Source organism: Solanum verrucosum, unplaced genomic scaffold (genome assembly GCF_900185275.1).
Source record: "Solanum verrucosum unplaced genomic scaffold, falcon-dt-bn FXZP01000255.1, whole genome shotgun sequence".
NCBI lineage: Eukaryota > Viridiplantae > Streptophyta > Magnoliopsida > Solanales > Solanaceae > Solanum > Solanum verrucosum.
The window spans coordinates 1,742,923-1,767,365 of NW_026020006.1; the positions used below are offsets into that span (position 1 = coordinate 1,742,923).

At 35.2% G+C, this 24,443-nt stretch overlaps 5 protein-coding genes across 5 annotated transcripts; 1 reads left to right on the forward strand and 4 right to left on the reverse strand.

Moving 5' to 3' along the window:
• Positions 1-1,211: 1,211 nt before the first annotated feature.
• LOC125819603 (UDP-glycosyltransferase 86A1-like) lies at positions 1,212-4,264 on the reverse strand. Its single transcript, XM_049499059.1, has 4 exons — positions 4,196-4,264; positions 3,329-3,388; positions 2,243-2,725; positions 1,212-2,172 (listed from the first exon to the last, which is right to left on the reverse strand). The coding sequence occupies exons 2-4, from the start codon at positions 3,375-3,377 to the stop codon at positions 1,247-1,249; spliced, it is 1,458 nt and encodes a 485-aa protein (XP_049355016.1). The 5' UTR covers positions 3,378-3,388; positions 4,196-4,264; the 3' UTR covers positions 1,212-1,246.
• Positions 4,265-5,994: 1,730 nt separating this feature from the next.
• Positions 5,995-9,046, forward strand: LOC125819613 (protein RESISTANCE TO PHYTOPHTHORA 1, chloroplastic). Its single transcript, XM_049499070.1, has 4 exons — positions 5,995-6,447; positions 7,573-7,783; positions 8,315-8,484; positions 8,560-9,046. The coding sequence occupies exons 1-4, from the start codon at positions 6,148-6,150 to the stop codon at positions 8,584-8,586; spliced, it is 708 nt and encodes a 235-aa protein (XP_049355027.1). The 5' UTR covers positions 5,995-6,147; the 3' UTR covers positions 8,587-9,046.
• Positions 9,047-9,490: 444 nt separating this feature from the next.
• Positions 9,491-13,792, reverse strand: LOC125819602 (probable serine/threonine-protein kinase PBL25). Its single transcript, XM_049499058.1, has 5 exons — positions 13,068-13,792; positions 12,204-12,358; positions 11,566-11,755; positions 11,003-11,391; positions 9,491-10,541 (listed from the first exon to the last, which is right to left on the reverse strand). Exons 1-5 carry the CDS (start codon positions 13,165-13,167, stop codon positions 9,909-9,911), a joined length of 1,467 nt encoding a protein of 488 aa, XP_049355015.1. The 5' UTR covers positions 13,168-13,792; the 3' UTR covers positions 9,491-9,908.
• Positions 13,793-15,807: 2,015 nt separating this feature from the next.
• Positions 15,808-17,942, reverse strand: LOC125819610 (putative F-box protein PP2-B12). Its single transcript, XM_049499066.1, has 3 exons — positions 17,556-17,942; positions 16,626-16,744; positions 15,808-16,393 (listed from the first exon to the last, which is right to left on the reverse strand). The coding sequence occupies exons 1-3, from the start codon at positions 17,880-17,882 to the stop codon at positions 15,892-15,894; spliced, it is 948 nt and encodes a 315-aa protein (XP_049355023.1). The 5' UTR covers positions 17,883-17,942; the 3' UTR covers positions 15,808-15,891.
• Positions 17,943-19,646: 1,704 nt separating this feature from the next.
• On the reverse strand, positions 19,647-24,085 carry LOC125819601 (probable nucleolar protein 5-1). The gene is made up of 8 exons (XM_049499057.1): positions 23,693-24,085; positions 23,546-23,587; positions 22,385-22,564; positions 21,768-21,932; positions 21,117-21,317; positions 20,472-20,969; positions 20,239-20,373; positions 19,647-19,976 (listed from the first exon to the last, which is right to left on the reverse strand). The coding sequence occupies exons 1-8, from the start codon at positions 23,768-23,770 to the stop codon at positions 19,647-19,649; spliced, it is 1,629 nt and encodes a 542-aa protein (XP_049355014.1). The 5' UTR covers positions 23,771-24,085.
• Between the last annotated feature and the right edge of the window lie 358 nt (positions 24,086-24,443).

The window sequence follows — 24,443 nt, forward strand, 5'->3', positions numbered from 1 at the left end:
CAACACAATGATCGAACAATTTATAGTGTATACTTGGTATTTCAAGTTCAAACGTGCCTAAAGCGAGAAAAATCAAATTTACCGATTTTCATCTGCTATTGTCCATGGATTTTTGGTGATACGTGATCCCTACTTGTTTTTGGCTAAAATTTTAAATGGACGTCCATTACAGCCTTATAAATGGTGTGAGTTGGTTCATAGGGCAAAACAATGCATATTCAAGTTCAAACGAGCCCCAATGTGGGAAAGACCAGATGTACAAATGTACCAATTTTCATGTGCTATAGTCCATAGATTTTTGGTGATATGTGATCCTGACTTGTTTATGGCCGAAATTTTTCATGGACGTCCATTACAACCTTATTAATGGCATGAGTTGGTCCCGAGGGGCAAACAGATACATTTTCAAGTTTAAACGAGCCCAATGCGGGAAAAACCAAAGTTACTGATTTTCATGTGCTATAGTTCATGAATTTTTGGTGATATGTGATCTCGACTTGTTTTTGGCCGAAACTTTTCATGGACATCCGTTACAACCTTATTAATGGCGTGAGTTGGTCCCGAGGGGAAAACAACGCATTTTCAAGTTCAAAGTTTGTTCGAAAATGCGAAAATATGTCTTAAAAATGGTCGGATTATACGCAACGCTTCCTCAAATTATTACGGAGGTCCTCATAAAGTTTTTTCAGAATTTGTTTTGGGTTTTCTAAAGCACCAGATCCATTGACTAATACCCATGTAAAACCAAGAAAGTCGGCTAATTTCTAAAAGTTGGCTCGTAAATGCGTAAATATGCTTTAAAATGGTGGGACTATACACAATGCTTCTCCAAATTATTATGGAGTTTCTCATAAAGTTTTTTTCAGAATTTTTTTTTGGGTTTTCTAAGGCGCCAGATCCATGGACATTACACACGAAAAAATAAGAAAGTTGTGTAATTTCTAAAAGTTCGCTCGTAAATGTGAAAAATATGCCTAAAAAATGGTGTGACTATATGTAATGCTTCCCCCACTCATTACAGAGGTTCTAATGAAGTTTTTTTAGAATTTTTTTTTGGGTGCTCCCAAAGCGCCAGATCAATGGACTAATACACACGAAAAATCAAGAAAGTCGGCTAATTTCTAAAAATTGGCTCGTAAATGCAAAAATTAGCCTTTAAAAAAAGGTGTGACCATATGTAATGTTCCTCCAACTCATTATGGAGATGCGTTTTGTTCCAATAAAGATATTTCTTCTAGTTACCATACTAAATAAAGCTTGCCTTGTTACTCTTGCTTTTCTGCTGAATTTTGGACTTGATGTCACAGATTAATTGTTTGTAGTTTCTTCCTGAAGATCCGTTTTCGGATAATGCATCTTCGAGCTTCTTCCTCGTTTCCTCTAGATTGATCCTTAAGTTATTGGCTTCAGTGATGAAACAGTCTATTTTCTGTGCAATTTCCTGTCTTTTGAGGATTCTTCCACTGCAAAGATCAAAACCAACCTTCCACTCACTGACCACAAGTTTTCTGTTTGTAAATTGATCAGTGAATATAGGAAAACACAACATTGGAACTTTGCACCAACTACTCTCCAAAACTGAATTCCACCCGCAATGTGTCAAGAATCCTCCGATAGCTGGATGTGAAATTACATCAATTTGGCTACACCATGACACCACTAATCCTCTGTCTTTTACGTCGTCTTCAAATCTTGGTGGCAAAAGATTACTTTCTAATGACCATGTGATGTCTGAACGAACCACCCAAATAAAGCTAACTCTGCTTAGGAGAAGTCCATGAGCCATTTCAAGAATATCTTGTCTACTAATGTTTGCAAGACTCCCAAATGAAATGTACATAACTGAACCTTTTGGTTTACCATTTAGCCACCCTGTGGGGTCTGATTCCATCCATAGGTTCGTTGGAATGGTGCTTTTGGTGAAGCCATTTGGGAAAATTGGTCCTAGTGCATAGAATGGCTTCTTCTCTTGTAGAGCTGCTATTGTTGAGGACTCTAGCTCTTGTACTGTGTTGCAAATGATCATGTCTGCTTTCCCTGCATCTTCAAGTGACTTGAATATGTATCGGTGCATTGTACCCCATGGCTCGGAATCTTGAATGTATGAAGGAAGATCTCCTAGTTCAATAGCTTGAACGCCTGGTATATAATCTATCGTGTCCTCACGATTATCTGTTAAACAGTTCAAAATTTTAATACATTATCAGTACAATGCAACTTGCTATAATAGCTAAAATGTTACCTTGGGAACCAAAGTGACCATTTATTTTTAAGAGATCCATATGATAGTAACTTGTGAATGCCAGAGCTGCTTCAGTAAAGAATGATATGTTAACAAGATCATATTTCTTCGCGATTGCTGATGGCCAGACAAAGAAAGTATCCGTAATTAAGCAGGAAACTGGAGGATTAGAATTGACAAGATTTCCAACAAGATCATCCACATGTGTTGAGAAAACATGGAACAACCCTTCCATGAACTGATCATGGTTCCCCATTCTATCGAAATTCAGTGGGAAACCATCACTTATAGTTGTGTATCGTATGTCAAGGCCAGACTTCTGTGCCTCGGAGAAAATGTTGTAATCCGATGAGTTTTCAGAGATTGATTGAGCTTTCATCAACCTCTGATGAGTTAAATGTGTATTGACAAAAGTTATGGTGAGACCCTTTGATGCAAGCTTTATTGCAAGATTGATAAATTGTACAATGTGGCCTTGTAGTGGTACTGGTTAGGGGTGTGCAAAAACCGATTTAACCAATAAACCGAACCGAAAAAAACACTATTGGTTTATTGATATTGGGTTATTGGGCTAACGGTTTTTAAATGGTTTTGCAAAATTTTTTATTGGGTTATTGGTTCGGTTTCCGGTTTTATAATTTTTGTTAATGGTTAAACCGATAACCCAATAAGACTATACTAAATTTACTAGTCTTATTGTTAATGGTTAAACGATTGTTACTTTCACACTTTTTGTTAATGGTTAAACGATTGTTACTTTCACACTTTTTCCTTTGAATGTGTCTAGTGTCTAAACTTGCAAGAAAAATGATTGTTACTTTTATGATTATTACTTTCATGCCAAATGCTGGAAAAATCATATGGTCTATTTGAAAATTTTCTTATCGTGTATATAATATATATGAGTATTTTCTTATTGGTTAAACCGGAAACCGAACCGTTAAGTACCATAAACCGATTAACCAAAAACCGATAAGAAATATGTTATTGGTTTGGTTATCGGTTTGAAGTATTTACAAACCGAAAACCGATAAACCGAACCAATAACACCTAAAACCGAACCGAACCGACCGATGCGCACCCCTAGTACTGGTATCATTATGGCATGAGGCTTGATGTTTTCTTCTGGTTCCATTTTTTTGGTGCCTGTAGTAATGGGAAACAGTTAGTGACACGTTTTACACTCGTGACAGCAAGCAACGACGTACACATAATTCTTCATAAGCAGTGTCAGTCTATTATCATACAACTCGGCTTGTATGTGGCTTGGATTTTAGCTTTAGAAGTTCAGAACCTTCAACTTTTTTTGTCCCAATTTGGTGTTTCATTTACATAATTCATATTTATGAATATTGTTACTCGAGTCGAGGGTTTATCAGAAACGATCTTTCCACCCTTATAAGCATAGAACTTAATTCCATGACATAAGAACCCAACATCAGTTTTTTTTTCATATATGTCCAAACACAACTTCAAAACTCTTCAAGTTTCAACTTCAAAATCTATGGCCAAACAGGAGCATAATGCTAACAACTAGTCAAACATATCTTTAAAAAGTAGTCCTAAAATTTATGGCTAAACACTAACTTAACATGAAAAAGTAGGAAGCCAATCAAGATTTGACATGTTAAGTCTTCCTAATTTCTCCTCCAACTGACTGCTAGATCTCATGTGTTTTGCTTATTAACTATGTTGCTCGGACTCTTTTAAAATGCTAATAGATATGTATCAGATCCTCCAAATAATGCATTTTTAGAGGATCAACACGAGTTCGCAAACCTCCCAAAAAAACAAACAAACAAACAACAACAACAACATTGTAGTCTCAAATAAATTGAAGTCAGCTACATGAATCTTCACCGATTCATATCGCTCTATCTAAGCTCATCTCAATCTAATATTACACAATTTTTTTTTTATATACATACAAGTTCAAGAAGTTTCAAAGCTCACCTCTATGTTCTTTTCAGATACAGAAATGATAGTTTCTCAAGCAAATTTTTGAATGGCTTATAGTTGATGTAATAAAAGAAAAGGTTAGAAGTTATGTTGGCTTTTATCTAAAAAGAAAAGCCACAGACCTCCTTTTTTTAGAATAAAAAAATAGCCACTTGTGATTCTTTTATTCTTTAAAAAAAAGCAAATTGATTAAAGTCTTCCTAAACTATTTACAATCTTTATCTTGAGTTTCATATCTAAATTATAATTTTCTTTAAATGAAATATGTGATAGAATACGTAGCAAAATATTTGAGAAAGATGCGTGAGAGATGAAAAAAATCTTTAAAATAAATTCGCGAGACACAATAATAAAAGAATTTTAGCTCGTTTAATAATAAAAAAAGAAAATCATATGTATCGTTCTTGGAAAGAACTTTTCAAAAAAGCTTTTAAATTTAAAGCGTGATATTCATGTAGCACATCATATTCCTCCACAAATATTTTAACATGGCAGTTTAATGGATTTTGCAAAATAATGATAAATTATGAGGATTTTAACCTATTCAATGACTTTTTATTTTATTTAAGTATAGGAATCTACTCTAATATAAAAAGAAAAAAATACATAGAAATATATTTTTATTTGGATGCACATACATGGGTTCCTGGGAGAACCATGTGGCTGGTCATGTGTAAACCACAAAATGTTGAGTTTATCTGCAATCCAATCTCCCTGTTTTATTTAGTTTTATATATTTGAAAGAACTGATAAACTACTGGCTATTTGTAATTCAGAATTGCTCATTTGATTAATTTAAATCTATATTATATAAAATTAATAAAAAATTGTTTTATTAATAATTTTTTTTTTTTTTTGAATATGAGACATTTAATTTAGTGGAAGAATTTCATTTATTTCACCTTATACTAACTAATTATAATTAAGCACTTGTTATTATTTTTTTAAAAAAAAATTTCACTTGGTATGTGGACTCCATATTAGAGCCTCGAATCTCATTGCAAGTCGATCTATTTTTCTTTTTGATCTAGTATCTGAAATTCATTTTAAAATTCAATTAATTTAAATTTATGTCACGATAGGAAATCAAAACGAATAGAAAAATATTATACATGAAGAAGATATAAAAAGACAAGAAAAGTGTAAGTCCTTGCATCTTGTTATTTGATTAATAGAATGCCCTCATCTTTTATTCAGAATCATGGTCCATATTCCATACTATTTCCTCACTTGCAGCTTTACTCTATTCCCCCTTGTGTCTTTGGGAGCACATGGTTTGTTCATAACTTAGCCTTTGGTAAAGATAAATTAGTCCTTCGTGCTCTCAAATGTGTCTTTCTTAATTACTTTCGAATTCAAAAAGGATATCGTTGTGTATTATCATATACTAATTAATATGTGTTATAACAAATAGTTTATGATAATTCAATCAAAAAACATAAACACTAATAATTCATATAGAAAACTCATACAACAATGATAATTGAGATGTATTTAAACCATTATCTCATTTATATTTATCAAAGCTCTAAATTTTGGATCTAATTGGTCCATATTAAACTATCATTTTTTGTAATGATTATGGTGTTCAGGTCAGTTATTATGTACTTCGAATAATTTTACGAAATATCTATCACTTTCCATCAACAACACTAAGATAGATGAAAATAATTCTCTAATATTTTTTATATTCGTTAAATTTTAAACGTGACACATGAAGATTTTCAACCAATTCATTAACCGCTACACTAGATGTGCCTATTGAGTCATTTTGTAGCCACAAATTAAATTGACACTTCTCCTCTCTGTTATCCTTTCCATTTTCAAGATTTCTCTTTCACAGTTCATCTTGTTATGTTTCACAAAAAAAAATAAAAAATCCAATTTGTATACAAAATGTTGTAGCTCTTCATGAGACCTAAAAAAACTCTATTTAGTACAAAAAGATGAATTCAGCTACTACAATTTCAGCATCAGTTTTAAACTACCAAATTTTGAAATTTTTCCCACCCCAGAAAAATGGGTTCTTGAAATCTCCATTGATTAGAGGAAAAAGTTGCAGATTTTGTGTTTCTGCAAGTTCAAATGAGTTGAATAAACAAGTAATTGAAGACCCAAAAGAGGAAATTCAAGAAAAAAGTGATGGGGTTATTGTTAATAGTACTGAGGAGGAGGAAGAAAGAAGTGGGGAAAATTCTACTTCTACTGGTGCTAGTACTGTTCTTGATAATAAGGAACTCAAAAAGGTGAGATTTTTATTTATTCTTTTAACTCAGTTTTATCCAATTTTTTGATATACTGTTATATTATACTCTGATTGTCTGGTTTTGACTTGACTCGGAGTTTAAGAAAATAAAGAAAGAATTTGAATGTTGTGGCCTTAAACTAGAGATATGTGAAATGTATCAAAATGTCCTTTAATCTTGTAGTTTTAACCGTGTTGTTTGGTGTGTGAAGAGACATTGTTTTTGAAGCTAACTAAAAAGGGAAGTAAGACGAGCAGATTGAAACAGAGGAAGTGTTTGTGTTTTCTCTACTTGTATAACTTACAAGCATGATCTTTTATTAGAAAGGAGCATACTTTAATTAATAGCACCAAGACAATGCTCATATTACAAAAGCATTACTTCAAAGGTGGAAGGAACTAATGAAATTCTTTCAAGCATGGCCCTTTATCGTCTAACTGAAGTAGAGTAGTCTATCTGATCTCGCGGGCGGGTGGACAGATAGAAATGCCTACTGATGAGGTAGGCGAGGGTAGCTTGCCGGCACAAGGCATGTATGGTAGTCATTTGTTGGATGATAACAGGAAGGGCAATTAACTGCAACCTTTTTCTGCTTATTGGTTATTGGGGGGGTGGGGTGGGGGGCAAAGCAAAGGGCAGAGATTCAAGTGACTTGGTAGTGCTGTCGAAGAGGAAAGATAAAGGTCACTCGAAGTTTATGGAATGCTTGAAGTAAGTTTGCTGTGTGAAAACTAGATTATGGAGTTGAGTTAGTCGCAAGGTCCATTTCCTAATAACTAGAATTAGCATAAAAGAGAGGTCCAATAGTATGAATCGTAGATTTTGCATGAGCGTGTCATTGAGGACGTTAGAAATGATCCATTTGGTAAAAAGTTTAAAAGATTGTAGTTTTCTTCCAACCAGCTTCAAAAATGTCATGTGTCTGATGTTGTTTTCTATAATTACGACAAACAACAGCAAACACACCTCAGTCCCAAACAAGTTGGGGTCGGCTAAATGAATCCCTACTTTCAGTTAAACTCATTTTAAAATAGCTGTTTAATTTACATTTTAAATTTTCTGTATACATGGGCAAATATAATAGACTAATTATATGTGTGTTAACTTCAAAATACTCTCTTCCAGGCTGTCCTAAAGACTGCTTCAACCTTTGCACCAAGGGCTTCCACTGCTACGAAAAACCCTGCGAAACCTGGAACTGTTTTATACACTGTTTTTGAAGTGCAAGCCTATGCTTCAATGTTGATAGGTGGAGCTCTGTCCTTCAATCTCATATTTCCGTCAACTGAACCTGACATCTGGAGACTAATGGGAATGTGGTCCATATGGATGTTTAGTAAGTAATGTTGCTTTATACAACTAAACCTTACCCCCGAAATAGTAGAACACATAAGAATATTGCTTATGAGTGATATTAAGCTACTTTTGTGAAGTAGATATATATTGTTCATCTGCCCGTTAATTCATTTCGTTTTCCTTCCATTGTTCTCTCAATTGGAGGACTATAATCTGAAGTTCCATTTGCAGCTTTAGTTGGTCGCTATTTGATATCTGATGTTACTTCCTTCAGATAGTAAATGGTGTCCAACATTTTGTGTTAGTATAAACTCTAGTCTTGGTTGTGAATACCAAAGTAAACTCTATCATGAAGAGGTATAAGTTGTTGTAATGTATTTCATATTAATGATCAACCTACCTTGATTGATACGATGTAAGGAGACATAATTAATATATTGAACTTTTGACCGTATATATGTGTTGAAAAATAAATATCCTTATAGCTGTAGAAAGTTAATTTGTACCCTTGTTGCTATTCCCTCAATTTAGCTATAAATTGGAACTCAAATGTTAATTTCTGTTGTTGCAGCTATACCTTCCCTTCGGGCTCGAGACTGCTCCAAGGATGAGAAAGAAGCTCTCAATTATCTTTTTCTCCTCGTTCCCTTGCTTAATGTTGCAATCCCGTTCTTCTTGAAGTCATTTGCTGTCGTTTGGTCAGCGGATACTGTAGCATTTCTGGGGATGTATGCTTGGAAGGTATTTATTTTTTTCAATCCGCTCATCAAGCATTGTTTATATTCTCCTCTCTGTTAACATACTTCTTTCGTGCAGCTCGGATGGCTACAGAAAGAGCGATGACAAAAGAAGTGAAGGATCAGTGGTGCTCTTGTAGCTTCAATTACGCAGCTCATTCAGCTGATATAACTCTACAATGGCTGCTTATGTTTCACGTCAACTCTGCTATCTCATGATCCGTTTGAAAATGAAACATCTACAAGCACAGTAAGAATGTCTCGGATCAAGTTGCCTTGCTTTTCAGAAATAGACGTTCATTTCCTTCTGGTTAGGGTTGCACACCTTTATTTACATGTGCTCTGTGTATGTCATTACCCTTTTCTCCATCCTTCTTTGTACCGACGATAAATTACCATAAAAAAGTACATGCAGTCTCCCTCCTTTTATGTATAGACAATAGATTGTGCAGATGAATTTTTGAAGCCCTAAAAATACTTCTGAGAAGTGACTCTTTTATGTTTACATTGAAATAAACCGCTTTAGCTCAAAGTAAACATAATCAGATACAATTTGGTTGATTAGTGACACTTTATATACTTTGTAGGTCATCTTAATATGCTTTTTGTATATTTCTTCTTGCATAAATAAGAAATCGAATCTTGCAACTACTAGTATAATAAACTTATTAGCTTGTTTGATGCACCTCCGTTTCAATTTGTTTGTCTTACTTTCCTTTGTAGTCCTCTAGAAAAGAATGTATCTTTCCTTTTTTGACCATAATTAAGACCACAAGATTCAAAAGTCTTCCTTATTTTCTTGTTATCCGTGCCCACTCAAAATCAGGTAAACAAATTGAAACAAGGGGAGTACTATGGTAAACTTATTAGCTTATTAAAGCCAAAAAGATCTTGGTACTCAAGGATGCCTTTTGAGCTTGTGGCTTATTGGCCTGAGATCTCCATGCACAAGCCGCAATATTTTGTAGTAAGTCGACTTATTCAAAAATTCAGTGCCCATAGCCAAAATGTAAAAATTAAGTTTGTCAAATGAAAAATATGAAGAAAAAAAAAGTTAATTACAAGGTACAGTTACATATTTTACTAATATGTACTCTGGGATGAATTGAACGAATTACTTTAACGTTCTGTTTCCTCGTTGCATTCTGACCTGAATATGCGCCAAAACTTTCATAATTAGAATGTAAGCTGCTTGTTGCCTTAACAAAATCAATAATTACATTACTTGTGTCAATGTTGCTTTTACCTCTGTAATTTGTACTAGCACTTGCTCCATTAGATTTTTGTTTTTTTGCTCAATTGACTTCTCTATATGTGACTTAAACTTGAATCGGTTCCGTGTTTGCAAGCATCATTGACATTGTTGCAACATTAAATTCAATAATTGCATTCTTTTTATGGTTCCTTGTGTTAGTGTCTGTTGGATGTTCAGCTACTTGAACCTGAGTTGATACTTTTAGTGCGAGATTTCACCTTGCTTTTATGTCTTGAATGCGAAGAGTATTTTGCAGATTTTGCTGTTTCATTTTGTTGTTCATCATCTCCACTGTCCTCATATTCTGAAGATCCCGATGCACTTCCATATCCATATTCTGAACTTGCTTTCTCATCCTCTTGACTGTCACGAACTTTTTGAGACTTCCGTTTGTCACTAACTTTTTGAGAGCGTTGTTTGTCATGGACTTTTTCATCATTTTGTTGGTCACTCTCACTATCTTCATACTCATCATCAGAATAATCTTGATCCTCATCATCTGAAAAACCTTGGTCCTCGTTTTCGGAACTCTCTTGATCTTCATTATTTGGACTTGACTTTTCAATATTTGACGTTGGGGTTGGAGCGGGAGGTGAACTGGGAATAGGGTCATCTGGCTGGGGCATTGTAAGAAAAGTAAGAGCAGCCACAACATCACCAATCAAAGGACGAACCATTGGTTCGTCTTGAAGACACATTGCTGTAACCCCAACTGCTTGATTTAAACCTTTGACAGGGAAACTCTTCCCGAGACGCGGATCTGCCAATTCAGGGAACTTCTTTGGATCCTTGAAATAGGGTTGTGCCTATTAAAATCACATACATTTGTTGATCAGTTAGAACTGTACTCAAAACTTCCTTTAGTTTTTAGTCGAAAAAAACTCAAGAACTTTGAGATTAAAGGGTAGCTTGGTGCACGAAGCGTCCCTTGTTCACGTAGGGTTCAGGGAAGGGCTGCACCTCTGGGGGTGTACTGTAAGCAGCCTACACTGACGCAAGCATCAGTGACTGATTTCATGGCTCGAACCCATGACCTATAAGTCACCTGCATTCACACAGGGTTCAGGGAAGGTCCGCACCACAACAAGGTGCAATGTAAGCAGCCTACCCAGATGCAAGCATCAGTGACTGATTCCACGGCTCGAACCCTTGACCTATAGGTCACACAAAGGCACCATTACCTTTGTTTACAAGGCCCCCCTTCCCAAGAACTTTGAGATTTAAAAAGAAAAAATAGAACTCTTTGTGGTAGAATGAAAATACTCACCCAAGCAACTAAGTTTTGCTCATTTGCTGGCCTTGTAGTATCCACTGCTCGACGTCCTGTTATAAGTTCAAGCAAAACAATTCCAAAACAATATACATCTGACTTCAAAGTGTGTTCACCATTTTTTTCAAACTCCGGAGCACAATAACCAGTTCCCATCATCATCGGTGACATGTTTGTCTTACTCCCTCCACCTGCAAGCTTAGCAAGACCATAATCTGAAAGTCTAGGATTAAAATCTTTATCCAATAGAATGTTTGTGCCTTTCAAATCGCGATAAATTATTGGCGGGTTGGCCGTTTCGTGTAGATACTCGAGTCCATTAGCAGCACCTAAAGCTATCTTCATTCTGGATAGCCAACCTAGTGGCTTTTTATCCTCTTTGAGATCTGAAATGTAGTAGAACTAGTTAGTACAGAATCAAGAAAGTTTATGACAACATGAAAGGGGGAAGAGTAGGGTGGACATAAGTTGTTAGGCCTCTTCAAAAACATCAACGGGTGCGTGTCAAATCCTCCAAAAGTAGTTTTTTGGAGAGTCCGAGCAACATAACATAAACTTACCAAGAAGATGATCGTTTAGGCAACCCATTGGCATATATTCATAGACCAAAATCCTCTGATCACCATCAGCACAATATCCAATGAGATTGACCAGATTTTGGTGCTTAAGGAGAGTCAACTTTGAAACCTCAACAAGGAACTCTTGGTTTCCTTGTGTTCCACTTCTGTCTAGTTGCTTCACTGCCACAATCTATCCAGGTACAAACCAGACATCAATACTGAAATCTTTCTTCACCTTAATATAGATGAACTTCTATAAATGGTGTGTTTAGTATGATACCAGAAATCTTTTTTTTTTCGGGATAAAAGTCTTATTTTCTGAAAAATGTTTCCCAGTGTTCCGTAAACAGCCTCTCTATCTCCGTGAGGCTGTTTACGGTGATATAAAGTTAAGGTTTGAGATAATTGTGAAGGGAAATGACTTCAGTACAAAAGTGGAGAAGCCATTTCTCCCTTATGCTGAAAAATGTTCTCTTGAGAACATTTTCTCGCAACCAAACACCAGAAAGTGACTTATTTTATGAAGAACAGTTGCAAAGAATATTTTCCGTAATAGCAAAAACTCCGAAAAAAAGATTCTTATTTAGTAGGTTAAAGTTACAACAAAGGTGAAAAGAGAGAGTTTAAGGTAATGTTACCTCTCCACCTTGAAGTGTTCCCTTGAACACTCTTCCAAATCCACCTTCACCTATCAGGCATTCTTGCTTGAAATTTTTTGTTGCACTCGCGAGCTCGCGGAATGTGTAAGTCTTAGCATTGCTGTTTACGTTGTCGCCTTTGTGAAATGGTTCAGCTGGTTGGTTAATCCAAAATGCATGGAGAAAGTGAACATAAGTTATGCCTAGTTAGGAAAGTCTATGTTGCTAGGATTCTTCAAAAATGTTGTCATGTGTGTCGGACCTTCCAAAAGTTATGCATTTTTGGACGATCTAACGAGTGAGGCAACATTTTTGAAGAGTCCGAGTCATATAGAGGAAAGTAGAGAAATGATGACATGAGTTGGTAAAGCCAAAAGAGCTGCCATAATAGCAATCACAGTGCCTATTGCAGCTTAAAGAAAAAAAAATATCCTCTTGTTTCTACCTGTCTACTGAATTCTCTAATTGCTACAATACTTAAGAGGGTGAGCATATTTAGATTCTTTTGGATAGCAGTTCGGTGTATTAAGCTCCAGTTGTACGTGCGGTCCAGGGAAGGGCCGGACCACATTGGGTAAGTACACAACCTTGCTTTGCAATTCTGCAAGAGGTTGTTTCCCGGCTTGAACCCTTGACCTCCTGATCATACGTGTCGATGGTAACTTTTACCATAGGTGATGAGCATATTTACTCAAAAGGGTATATTTTTTTTCCCAATCAAAAAAGGGCAGGGAAACTAAATAGAAAAATCATCAAATTATATACATGTTACATAGGAAACACAACCACATAATTTCATTTTCTTCAAAATTTCAAAGATCTAATAAGAAAAGTTGAAGTATATATGATGTTATATGATCATACCAGGATTTGGTGGGGTGGTTGAGATTCCTTTAGATTGAGCGACCGGCACCTCGTCCTCCGGCGATTCGGCTTTTTTCTTGAAGCAGGGGAGGCAACTCATGTTCTTGATCCTCTCAAAAGATCAAAACAAAAATAAAAATCCACAATCCCCTCAAGGAAAAGAGAAAAAAATAAAATGCTTTCAAGAAATAATATATGAATTGTGTCTATTTACCAAAGGAGCTCAAATGAAAGAAAAGGTCTACAAGAATTTATTTTATTCTTTTAATTAATTATTTCTTCACGTTGTTCCTCTCAAGATTCCAAAAAAAATAATTTTAAAAAACTTAAAAATACAAATGCATGGTTGTACATGAATTCATGACCATCACGTTCATAAAAGCTTTGATTTTAGGTAGAAAATGGGAAGAAAAAAACATTAGGAGGAGGAAAAGGGTTGGCAATGGCCTATTCCTTTCATCCTCCCTCAGTTCTGGTTCAAGAAAGGGTCAACGTAAAGATATTATTTCGATGTAATTTCTATAGTATTTCTTTACGTGCACGGATCTTGTAAAAAAATAAAATTTCATATTGAGCTCCAGTGCACGATAAATTTTTAGATGAGATGGCTACTTAGATGGGAGGGGGAGGGTCTCTTTCCTAGGGGTTGAGGTGGTGTTAGAGATTGTAGGAAAAAGAAAATCACTTGGAGAGGATGCAAGGACAAAGTTTTCTTTCCACCTCCTTTTTTGTGTGTGGGGGTGGGGTGTAGAACAATATATTTAGAATTTTAAAAAATTGAATTAACTTGAAATACCATGATATATTATATCTCCAAAATAACCTCACAAATAAAAAGAAAAAGAACAAAAATAATTCTCAAAATATCCATATTTGGGAGTTGGTTAGTCATATTTTAACAAATTAATGGATTAATACACACAAAAAGTTAGAGATAATACTAAAATTTTATTTTGTGACTCAAAAACTCCAGAAAACTGACGTCGATTTTGTATAAATAACGAGTATCGTTCAATAGGTTCTCACAAATGGACCTACGAAATTTCGGATCAAACGAAGTCAATCAATCATATTTCAAAAAATTCGTAGACTAATATCTACTAAAAGCTAAGATAATCAAAATACTTGTTTCGTGACCCAAAAACTAAAAAGAAGCACACATCAATCTTTGAAAAATATTGAGTATCTTTCACTAATAGACTCACAAAATTAGAGATGGGAAAAGTTAAACGAAGTCGGTTAGTAGTACCAATCCCATTCATCCTGGTCTGATCCGAACATATCTTGTTGAATGAATTGATCCATTGATGTATGCCCATTTTGAAAAATTCATGGTCATTACATACGAAAAATGGAGAATATCTTAAATTCTTGACCCAGAAACTCCATAATAAACGACGATGATTGTTGAGAAACAATGAGTATCATCCACTAGGTTGATTTAAATGGACCCACAAATTTGAAATCAAACAAAGTCAGTTTGTCATATTCAGAAAAATTCATCGACTAATATATATATGAAAAGCTTAGTTACTCTTGAATTCTTGTTATGTGGTCGCGAAACTTTAAAAAAGTGGTGTTAGTCCTATATAGGTAATGAGTATCATTCACTAGGTGTCACAAATGGATCCATAAAAGTTGAGGTCAAACAAAGTACGTCGGTCATATTCCAAAAAATTTATGGACTAATGCACAAAAAAAAAAAAAAAAAAACAATCTTGAATTTCTGTAAAGGTTTTGCAAAAAAAAAAACATTTGAAAATCATATTACCAAAATATTCATGGGTTAACACACGAAAAGCTGAGAAAATCGCCTAATTCTTCTAAAATGGTTTCTTAATGGCCAAGATATATGCAAAAAATGGTGATGCTTCACGTACTGCTCCTCCAACTCCCTACGGATGGTTCTATTAAGGTTTTGCAAAAAATCGATCAGAAATCATACCACCAAAATATTCATGGGCTAACACACACAAAGAAAATGAGAAAATCGCCTAATTCCTGTAAATTGGCTCCTAAATGCCCAAAATATGTGCAAAAAATTGTGAGGCTTCAAGTACTTCTCCCCCTACTCCCTTCGGAGGGTTCCATGAAGGTTTTGCAAAACAACCATCCGGAAGCCATATCACAATATATGCTTGGGCTATAACACGCATGAAAATCGCCTAATCCTATAAAAATAGCTTCTAAATGCCCATAATATGTGCAAAAAATGGTGAGGCTTCACGTACTACTTCCCCAACTCCCTACAGAGAATTCTGTAAAGATTTTGCAAAAAAAAAAACAGCCATATCACCAAAATAATCACGGTCTAACACACACACGAAAAAACTGAGAAAATCGAATAATTCCTGAAGAATGGCTCCTAAATGCCCAAAATATACGCAAAAAAATTGTGTTTCAAAGGCGCGAGATGAACCTTGTTTCGGACAAAATATCGACGTAGTTGTGTCTCCTAGCATAATGCAAAACATATGAGGAATGGTATCACCCACAAAGTTATTAAGCAGCATTTGAGTTCCACAAAATTATTTCAACACAAATGACTATTGACCAAAATACAACAGAGCAAACATAACAGATCACAACAAAATATAAAATGGCTAAGACACTATACATGTGTAGATTTTTTTACACCAATCTGTTGACCATATGATGATCCAATTTCTTGATAAACTTTGGTGCAAATCTTCTTTTTTTTGTCAAAATCTCACCAGCCACATATGGGACAATTGGGTTTTAGGCCTTCGTAGCTTTTAGTTTTCCTTCAATAGAAAAATGGCTTAGCACAGACACCAAATGAACCTTTTCAGTATCAAGTTCATTACCTTTCCTTAGGCCTGATTTCAATCCCTTCAACAACTAAGCCACTTTTCCAGTTACCTACCTTCACCTCTGTCAAGCTCATCTCGAGTTCAATGTCTTGCCCTCTCTTGACGAAGAATTCTCCCAACTCAACTTCTATCCATCCGTCACTTCTCTGTTGCGGGTATCGTGCTTGGATGTTGTTTTCTGAAGGAGGAGGATTCACTCCCCTTCTCAGGATATCAGCCATCTGGTTGAGTAGTCCCAACCGCCTTGGAACGATTTGGTACATGTGCCTACGTGCTGCCTCTGGATCCAAGAAAACTGTCTGTGGTTTCCTTTCATGCCCCGAAATCCCTACTGCACCCTCTGCACTTTGGCGATCAAATCCGTAGGTCCTGGATTTCATTGTGAACACAAAGTAGGCTGCATAGTTGGTGTCAGGGGATAGCATAGAGGTGTTTATCTTGCCGGAAATATCAAACCAGCAGACTTCAAGAAGCTCAGCAACCTCTGAGAACCTAAATCACGAAAACATACCATTAGATCAACTTCAGAGTTGAGAGTGACAAAATGATATCTTATAAAAACCGTTTCTACTCTTCTGTGCTTTGGAACAAAATATTTGATTATTCGAACTAAAATATGATAAAAAGATCAAGTATGTGGATCGCCAAGTCAAGAACAGAAAAGATTGGGAGGAAAAGGACGACTTCTCTAACCATAATAAAAGTTACTCGTCAATTGAAATACCTGGACTCGGGAAGGGGGATCCATCTCCAATACCGTGGTGTGTCAGCCCAAATAATTGCAAGTGACCTCGCAGCTAACATGTAGCATTTCTTTCCACTGCGCTTCTCCAATGAGAAGCTCTGGATTTCATCAATACCAAGTCAGAAGTAACCATAAAAGTGTAGCGGAAAAGACACAACATGATCAAACAACAACAACAAGTGGACCAATGCTATCTGTAAGGAGTCGTTTGGTGCACCCCATCCCAGACACCCCCCAAAAAAACTAACCAATCAGTTCTGATCTCCAAAAGATAGATTGAAAAGGGACTAATGGCCTAACGAGTTACATGGAATGATTTCGGTATCATAAAATGTCAATAATATCCGCATAAGTATATAAAGCTCTAATACTATACAATAATAAATATGCAGAGCAACTGCCCCATCTTTAACATAAAGGTTGTTGTAACCAAATTGCAAGCAGATTGTCTGGCACACACACGGACTTGATGAATACACGAACTATATCCCCGCATTAGTACACACTTAAAAGTCTCAAACAATCAATGATTCCAAGAACTCTAACCACCATTTTTCCTTTCTGTGTGTTTCACACTAATATAATTCCCATATTCAAGAAGTTTCTTCTCATAACATATGTTGCTCGGACTCTCAATGCCTCATGGTGCACGTCAAAAAAAGTATTCATTTTTAGAGAATCCAATACATGTACAGCAACATTTTTTTCATAATCACCTCAGTTTTCTGCATGGTATCTACCTATTATATCATTGAAATCATATTTAACCCTACTCAAATAATAACATTTTTCAACAATTCCAGATTCAAAAAATATATAATTCCTAAGAAATCGACATAAATAAGCATAAATACAATATCAGAAATATGGAAAATTAAAAATTAAATTCAAATAGTATCTGATAATTACCTTAGTCCCACCGTCGATGAAGAAAGGATGATCACATAGATAGAGATAAAGCTCTTTCTTAGATCCGACATTGATCGATTCCGGTCCATCACTAGACCGGGAAATAATATCACGGTAATCCGGCGGCAAAAACCGGTCCCAAACTGCGTCAGATTCAGCAGCCGACCGGAAAACCGTACCGACCACCGATAACCTACTCGCATCTCTCGGACTCGTCAATGATAGTACGTTCGCTATGCAACCTTCCGGCAGGTGGTAGATATCACCACCGTCACCGTCACCGCCACCGCCGCTAACGGCGGAGCTACGTCCATTTTCCACCGCCATTGTGATTTACTTGATTATCTCTTCTAATTTATATTTATAGAAAAAAATTATATCCAAAACGGCGCAGTATCTTCGTGATGGTAATGGGTAAGAACGTAAATTGGCAAAAACATCTATTTATAGAGTACGTCGGTTATTCGGATATTTTTTTATATAATGTTATGATAAAATGCTAAAATATATGAAAGTCAATACGAAGGAAAATTAGATTATTATAGTGAAATATTGTTATAGAATAATCGTTAGACGATATATTATATCATTTTAAATCAAGTTATTAAATATTAAACATTGATATTGGTAGAACATTTTCACGTGTATAAAGCGTGGCTTACACGATGGTACTAGGTGTATCTGATGTGGTCCAAGATTTATTAATTTTTAATTAGGATATTATATTTTTGTATTTATTATAATGATATTATATTCAACGTAATTTTACAAGTAAAGTGAAAAGAGAGTAGAGTTTATATAGATTTTATTTGTAATTCACGTGAAGACAGAGAAATTGTTTTCAATAGATCCTTATAATGACCATAACATATCCAACTTTATTTTATAGACGGAATTAATGAGATAATAAAGTCTATATAGATCTTGTTCATATCTCGTAAGGATAGAGTGAAAACTACTAATAAATTATCGACTTCATGAGAAGATCAAGTTAATACAAAGCTTTACTCTATTTCGTAAAGATAGAGAAACAATTTTCAATAGTTCTCGATTATATATTTAACAATATTTTTAACCTTAACCATTAAGTTTATGCTTTGGGACGCGTAACATGCATATTCCCCTTTTTATTGCTTGCCCTTTTCTTTTTCTAAATAAAATATCAAAAGTCAAAAACAAAGAAAAAAGAACTTATTTCCAAAATAAGAAGAAAAAAAGAGTAGACTTGAGGGTTAAGATTTGTGTATATATTTTATCATTTTTGTATTTTATTTATAATATTATATGAATATATATTATTAATTATTGTTATTGAATATAAAAAAGAAGAAGAAACAGAATATAAAAATAAAAGGTTTTCTAAATTATTTTTTTAAAAAAAGAATATAAACAGACAATCTTTTGAAGAGATTTTAAGATGTATATGTTTTAGAATTTGCAAAAAGTAAAAAAAAAACTAAAGTTTCTACTAGGAAAAAAAAAGAAATTTATTCAAATACTTTTTCAAAAGAAAAGAGGTATTTTTTTTTTTTTTTGAGATTTGTTCAAAAAATTTAAAAGTTCTTAAAATTAAAGTTTTTAAATAAGTTATGCCAATTTTTTGTTTTGAGATGACAAAAAGTTATTTATAAAGCTTTTCAAAAAGTTATCTATAAAGTTTCCAAAAGTTGCTTACAAATTGTTTGTTTGACTTACTCGTTCAAGTATTAATGCGTCTTCCAAGTGAAACAAGAATCAATTGTTGAATACTAAGATAAAATTATGAGTAAATCAGCCCAAGAATCTGTTTAAAAGTCACATTACAAAGACTAAAAACTAATTTAAGACACTAAACAATGCCTAAGAACAAAATTTGTTGATGCCAATTGATTGCTGGCGATGACTTGGTGAAGAGAATATATAAGAGAAGGTTCTAGAACTAGGATAGAGCGTGAAACCAACGAGTTCAGTTGAAACGAGGTAATGAGTCTTAAGTCTAAGGGAAGGATCAAGGCATGGACAAGCATAGGCTTAATAATGGACCTACTTACAGATACGATGACTTAAATAAAAGAGAGATGTCGAGAGGAAGTCCTTAGCATTGTGTCCATCTTATTCTTCAGTTTTCTTCTTTTTCTTCTTTTTCTCTTTCTTTTTATCAGCAGTTTCACTTTCATCATCATCATCACTATGTTTTCTCTTCTTTTTCTCACTCTTTTCGACTTCACCATTTTCTTCAGTACCATCAGCAGCAGCATGCTTCTTTTTCTTCTTCTCTTTCTTCGTCACCGTTTCTACAGATTCAACAATGTCATTATCCTCTGCTTCAGCAAACTTCTTCTTTTTCTTTTTCTTCTCGGATACCTCAGGTTGGGATGGTGGTTCATCTACACTCTCATTGTTGGTACAACCGAGAACAGCATCAGCAGAAGGATTGTAAACCTACAGGGTGAGGGTAAGTCAATAGCTGGAAATAGAATCAACAAAGTAAAAACAAAGACGAGACCTCTCTATAACAATTGTCCTCTATAACAACATTTCATTATACCGGCCAAGTTTTCTATGGAACCAATTTTCATGTTATGTTATATTATATGTTCTCTATGACATCATTTCACTATAGCAGCCAAAAAAATAGGGGGACAAATGAATTGACGTTGTTATAGAGAGGTTTGATGGTACAAATTGAAGTCCAGTTCCTGACCTTAGCTGGTGTTATTAATGCTCCTGCACCCTTCTTACGATCCTTGTCATAAGCTTCGATTTTAGGTTTCCCTTTAGCAGAACCAGCTGATTTACCCAGCTCTTTGCCTTCTAAAGCTCTTAATCGTGCTTCGAGCTACAAAAGTTGACAACAATGATGATTAGGTGTAACTATGTTATGAGCAGAAATGAAAAGAAAACAGTCTGAATTCGATAGTATTTGATAATGTATACCTTGACCCGATTCTCCAAACCCATGGTATTATCTTGGCCATCTCCAAGAGCATCATATCGAATTGCCAAAGAAGCTTTACTGGCAAGAGATCTTGCGATTTTACCCTTGTGTTTTGGTGCTGCCTGACCGATCAAAGATGCGTGATATATAAGCCCGTACTTGGGAGTAGCATGCTTCGTCTTTAAAGCTCTAAAGAGCGCCTTTTCTGCACCAAGTATCTGTACTGTACTTCCAGGTTGTTTTGCAAGATTCATCAAGCTGCCACCATGGGAAATAAGGCGAGCTCCAACAAGTTCTCCCACTAGAGCCGTAAGATTTGGGGCAATGGTATTCATCCTGCTCTTCAAATAATCATACAACTGAGCCCGGTACTCAGAGAAGGACAGGACTTGGCTGCATAAATCTTTAATATTCTCCAGATCAAGATCACTAACTTCAGTTCCCATTGAAATCATGGCTGCCTCTTTCAATTCCGCCTCAACCTCTTCCGGAAGTATCTGCAAGCAACCAAGATTATGAATTTTAATTTCTGTCAAAGAAGTAAAATCACGTTATAGCACAAAAGCACAAGGAAGGGAATCTTGCTGTTCTTTCTAGTTCAATAAAGAACGATTTAAAGAGCAAGAAAGAAGTCGAATTCCCACCTCAGAGAAATCAAGCTTTGCAGCATTGACACGGTCACCCATCAACTTAACCGCCTTGGCATAAAGGATGTTATCTTGTACAATCTTTGCGAGCTCAGGAAAATGCCAGCCATACCATTCTCGTACCCTCATTGCATAGGTATTTAGCTCTTTATCAAGATCATCCAACAAACCAATGGCCTGGACAATCATTGTATCCACCTAGAAGAGCAACAAATATTGAATCATAAGCTCTTGTATTAGTTTGGTGAAAAAGGACCATGTCCTCAAGACTATAAAGTTGGAAATCTACAAGACTTCAATTCTATCCGCCAGCACCATTTTTGTAACCAAGGCAAATGGCAGTGCACACCAACTTAAAGGTAATCAAAAATTATTTCAGAGTAGCTTTCTCTGACATCTAAATGTTTACTTCATCTTTCTACAATGACATGAGCATGACTGATGAAACCATTTGAATTCTAAAACTCAGAAATTTCCCAAAGCAAAATGAAACTTCAATTATTAAAACTGCATGAAAATGTTATTAAACTCAGAATTTCAGTTTCAAATTTCCTGATATGAATTACAGTACAGAGGTCAAACGGTAACACATAAAATTGAGACGAGGGACATTAGAAATAATACAACCTATCAAAATAGAAAGTTCACCTTGTCAGGACTAAATTTCAGCTTGTATCTTGAAAGACTGTGAGACAAACCCAAGCTCATTGGAGCCAAGTCTTGAGTGGCCAGACCAGATATGAGTTCAGTTAACTGACTTCTCAACCCTCTCATCAATTCCATCACAACATTATTGTGAACACATTCAATTTGCTGCAAACATATACTGCATCAACTTCAATAAAGAAAAGGAAAGACACCAGAAAACAAAGACCAATGTTACCAAAGGGATTTGTAGTCCAAGACTAATTATTATAAGCATGAATAACAAATATCAATTGTTTAGTGTCGCCTATTCAAGATTAAGCTCATTGGCAAGGAAAAGTATGTCTTTGCTTGATGACAATGTTAAAGCGCCCGCTAAGTGAGGTGAAGCATTCAACATGTTTTGCACCTCACTTCAGGGCTTAAGCATGATCTAAGCTAAGTTGCACGGACTCTTCACTTTTGATGTCGTACCCATGTCGGATTCTCCAAAAGTATAGTACTTTTAGAGAATCCGACACGCACCAACTGATATTTTTGAAGAGTCCGAGCAACATAGGATCTAAGCACACTATTGACAACATTGACAAAGACGCAATGAGAAGATGAAAGGAACTAACCAGTTTCTCTTTAATCGCATTTCCAAGTTTTGAATCAGCAACACCCAGTGTTTCACCATCACAGTGTGCTTTCAAAAACTTCCGAAGTCCTTTGCTAGGCTTGCTATCTATCAATAAAGTTGCTGCTGAGAGTGCTTCTGAAGTGTTCTCAAACTTAGAGAAAGCTTTCAACTTGACAACCTGTTTATATGTACCAACCAAAATGGTAAAAAGAGGTCAAACAACAGAACGACCAACAGTAAAAATTTAGGCAGTTCAGTCCTATTCTCAGTGTAAGCTAATCACACACACCCACGGGAGGATCTAGGGCCACAAGGAGGTTCATTTGAACCCCTTCATTGGAAATTACACTAAATATATAAAGTCAAATTATCTTTTATGTATATATTATAGTAGATGTTGAATCTCCTAGGCTTCTTCATGTGATTACCTCTTTATATTTTCAATCCCTTTGATGAAAAAACCGGATTCTGCCACTGCACACACCCATCCACATACCCAGAAAGAAAAGCAAGTTCTATGTTGTGAATCAGTCAATCAACTGCCCCGACAATCCAAACTAGTCACATTGAATATAAGAGTCCTTTTTTTAATAAGGTACATTGGCTATAAGATTATATCCAATCCATTCCAATACTAGTTTAAGTCAAATCAGGGGTTCGATAAAAAACAAAGTTCTCTATGTGCCCCAATTATCTCTACATTGGCAACAGCTCCATAGCTCTACCTAGATGGCATACCTATATGGAGCCCTTGTCTCCGTTGTGTTATGTTCTTAGCTAAGCCCTCATTGATTTTGAGAGATTGTAGCTAAGTTCAGTGTTTGAAAAGTTTGCAGCTATTGTATCCAAAAACTAACCGAGCCTTCAAAGAAATATGCAACATAATAGAGATACAATAACCAATATCAACTTTGTCCAGATTTCCGGTGAATGTCTACTTGACATTTACCTGGATTTCTCATTGTATTTTTTCCAATGACATATTATAGATTAACACAGTATAAAATATAACCCTCTCACAACCCACCCAGAACAAAAAAAATGTAATCTTTTAGCATATTTAATGCACTACAGATATGCAAACAATTGCTTGAAAATGTAATCTTATACTGTTCAATCTCTTAAAGTTCAAGCCTTTAAGAATAGAGAGGAAGATAACCTTTCTAGCAGCATCAGACGTCGTAAACTCTTTTGACAAGTCCTGCAACATAAAAAGATTCATCATCAAATACAAAAGAAACTCACAAACCCAAAAACATCAATTTGCATTACAATGCAATCAAAACTAAGTTAAACACTTTGGTACCTCAACTTTAGAGAGTTTTCCTTCATCGAGTACTTTGAAAAGTGCAAAGCCTGCCGGCGTTTCAAACAATACGAGCATTTTTTCTGCTTCCTTACTCCAATTAGCACCTAAAGATAATAGCTAAAAGCAAAAAAATCACTTGGATGCCAAGAAAAAGAGCATCTGCACTTGTAATATTTCACAAAGAACAATGGACCAAACACCAGTCACCAGCATTACACACTATAATCCATTAAAGAAAACGCCTTTACAAAATATGCACCTAAAAATGGTCATTAAAAGCATAAAAACCAAAAGGGTTCTAAGTAAAAGGTTTATTAACATGTTAAAATTCACAAGGAATAATTTTGGAGCTGGGCCTTAGTTAAAGCAATTGGTAAACCAGCATTCCAGACTATATTCCATTCAAGAAAACTCCTTAACACAATATGCACCTACAGAAAAACGTTAAAAGCATAAAAACTAAAAGGGGGTCCAACAAAAAAGTTTATTAACTTGATAAAATTCATAAATGAACGATTTCCGAGCTGCCTTTTTGTTAAAAGCAATTGGTAAAACAGCATTATAGACAATAATCCAATAAAGAGAACTCCTTTAACAGAATATGCACCTAAAGATAATTGTTAAAAGCATAAAAATCAAAAGGGATAGCAACTAAAAAGTATATTAACTAGTTTAAAATTAAAAATACAAAAACAGCAACACAGACTATAGTCTAGTTCAAGAAAACCACTTAACAAACTTTTCACTC